The sequence below is a fragment of the Populus euphratica genome, unplaced genomic scaffold (genome assembly GCF_000495115.2).
Source record: "Populus euphratica unplaced genomic scaffold, PopEup_1.0 scaffold1315.1, whole genome shotgun sequence".
Classification (NCBI taxonomy): Eukaryota; Viridiplantae; Streptophyta; class Magnoliopsida; order Malpighiales; family Salicaceae; genus Populus; species Populus euphratica.
This window is the reverse complement of record NW_011501175.1, coordinates 19171-21980: the sequence shown is the minus strand read 5'-3', so window position 1 is coordinate 21980 and position 2810 is coordinate 19171. Positions and strand designations below refer to the sequence as shown.

Below are 2810 nucleotides of genomic sequence, written 5' to 3'. Positions count from 1 at the left end.
ATTAATATATTTTGTTTATAAAAAATTAGGTTTTTATGTTTTAAATTATTTTAATATATTGATCTTAAAAATAAATTTTTAAAAATAAAAAAATATTTTGATATATATAAATACAAAAAATAAAAAAAATAATTACAACCAAGATAGAAATTAAGCTTTACCCATATGAGTTATGAATTTCTTTAAAGAAAGTGCAAGCAGCATGCACAATCAGAGACCATTTTGAGAGAAATTAATTAGATCGTGTTGCAAAAAATATGGTGCATTTGCTATAATATTATATGGCCTTTCAAGTGTCAACACATAGCAAGTGGCAAGCCTGTAAAAACAAAGTGTTGCCAGCCTCACAAACCTCCTCATAGTTCATCCACCGAAGTTTCAACCAAGATATCTAGATCACTGTGCATAATTACATACACAAACTGAACGTCTGAAAAATTAAACGACAGAGAATCAAAGACGACCTTTCTTCCCCTGTTCTTCGGTGTCGAATCACTTTCAAAGCAGGATCAACCGGCCTCGTGATCTCCTGCAACAGGCACGTCAAATCCTGCCGATGCATTTCCCGGATGTCTAATCCCAACCTCAAATTCTGCGGCATCAGCACTTTCTGGTGGTTGCTCTAGTAGTGACTGCCGGCAAGTTGGACAGGAGGAGTGCGATACCAACCATGTGTCAATGCACCTAACATGAAAACCATGGCTACACTTTGGCAAAACTCGTACTTTCTCACCATCTGTGAACTCAACAAGGCAAATTGCACAATCCGTTGCAATAATATGCATCCCTGACACCCCGTATATAATCACTGGGATTTGTCGCAATGCGCTCCTTGTGAGACCTGTTGCTGCCAGACGCGCTGCAGTCTGATCAGGAGTCTCAAAAGCAAACCTCCGGCTACATCGTAAGGCGCATCGTACTATTGAATTTAGTCCAAGTGCACAAATCAATGCACAAAGCAAAGCTGCCAAGATGATCACCATGTTGGAATCGAAATTGGCCTCTCTGCTGTAATTGTTGCGCGTCCTGCTTTCATTCGCTGCCGGTTGTGTGCTTGATCCTGTATCAAGGAGTAGCCGGTGTGGAAGATGATGTAGAGTAACCATAGCTATTATGGCTCAATCCACCAACACTTCCGAATGACGCCAATTAACCCTTAGCCTTGCTACAATTTCCTTAGACCTCCTATGAATTTATGCAAATAAGCTGGAGATTTCATGACTCCAATGCTTCCCAGCTTCAAATCGAACCACAAAGGAGACTGAAAGTAAGAAGTTCATTTCACTCGTATATAGAACAAGGTCTTGAATTCTGTTTGGTCCTGGATATCTGAGCTGACTGTAATGGAGGGAATTAAAGGCTAAATCATGGCTTTTGATGCTTCAAGAGGAGGAGGTGAAGGCAAGCCAATAAATTATGAGGGTTTTTTGTCTTCTTCCTGTTCCTGTTGATCTGCTTTCAACCAAAAAGAAAGAGATAAGCCTTTTTGAGTTATGGCAGTGCCTGTCAGGATTCCACCGAGATAAAAAGACGTTAACAAAGCATCTTCTTAGTAAAAATTCAAGCAAGGAAATTAAGTGCTTTCTTTAATGCACACTTTGTGGCATCTAAAGTCACGAAAATCCAAGGACGACGGATGGAGAGAAATAGGTTCTGTCCTTACGCTTTTTTTATTTTTTTAAACTTCAAAATTTATGCATAACCATATTATTTTGTATTCATTTTCATGAAATAAAACATATAAAACATTGTAGTAAGATTCAAACTTATAATTATTTGATTAATAAAATTCTAATATTATGTCAAATAGTTATTTTGGTGATACTGAGAGATAAGGGTTAATTTAATCAATTTTTTTTATTATTTTTAAAATATAATTTATATATTTAATATATAAGAATTGTTTTGTTTTTATTAAAAAATTGATGATTTGTTATGGTGGTATGTAAAGATAAGTGCTGAATTAATATTTTGTGAGGAATATACTATAGGGCAGCTATTTAAGGGCTTGTAGTTGTAGTCTTCAGATGTGGCTAAGGGAGCTGGACTCCAGATGGGAGAGAAGATACCAAATGAAAGAACGATATTAGTGCTTGTAGTTCCTTTTTCACTTCGTTATTGTCGAGAGAATGACAATAAAGATGGCTAAACTATAGAATCTTTTTCTTTTTAAAAAAGAAAAATTATGATCCCACATAATCACAATAGTTGCTTAAGGTTAATTAATGCTTATTCTTGAGCACCAATTCTCTCTTCCACTCCCCTTATCTTCCTTTAATTAAAAGTTTAAAGTAAATTTCCATGGCTCCTTTGGATCCCTTTATTTTCAAATGAAGCCAATATTGCCACACCTTGGAGCAAATTTGAAAAACATAATAATAAGAAAAAAATAGTAGTTGATTTTTATTGTACCCACCACAACAAATGCTAATTTAAAAGACAATTTGAAACTGTGTGTTTCTTTAAATTTTAAATTTTGTTTATCTAAAATTAATTTTTTAATATTTTTAAATTATTTTAATGTAATGATATTAAAAATATTTTTAGTAATAAAAAATATTATTTTAATATATTTATCTATAAAAAAATATTTTAAAAAACAACTATTATCACAACATCCTCTAACGTAATACTCTCCATTAATTGAGATTGAGAATAATTCAAATAGGACTTGGGATTTTGCCATTTGAGCAAACTATGGTTTGCATTGTTGAAGCAAAGACATAGAACGCATATTTGACTAACTTAGACCATGCACGAGGGACTATGTTTAACTAGAGTTTTAATAAAATGTGATTTTTTTTTATTTA

At 33.6% G+C, this 2810-nt stretch overlaps 1 protein-coding gene across 1 annotated transcript; it reads right to left on the bottom strand.

Moving 5' to 3' along the window:
- Positions 1-364: 364 nt before the first annotated feature.
- On the bottom strand, positions 365-1628 carry LOC105117381 (RING-H2 finger protein ATL74-like). Its single transcript, XM_011015033.1, has one exon. The coding sequence runs from the start codon at positions 1104-1106 to the stop codon at positions 510-512; it is 597 nt and encodes a 198-aa protein (XP_011013335.1). The 5' UTR covers positions 1107-1628; the 3' UTR covers positions 365-509.
- Positions 1629-2810: the final 1182 nt, after the last annotated feature.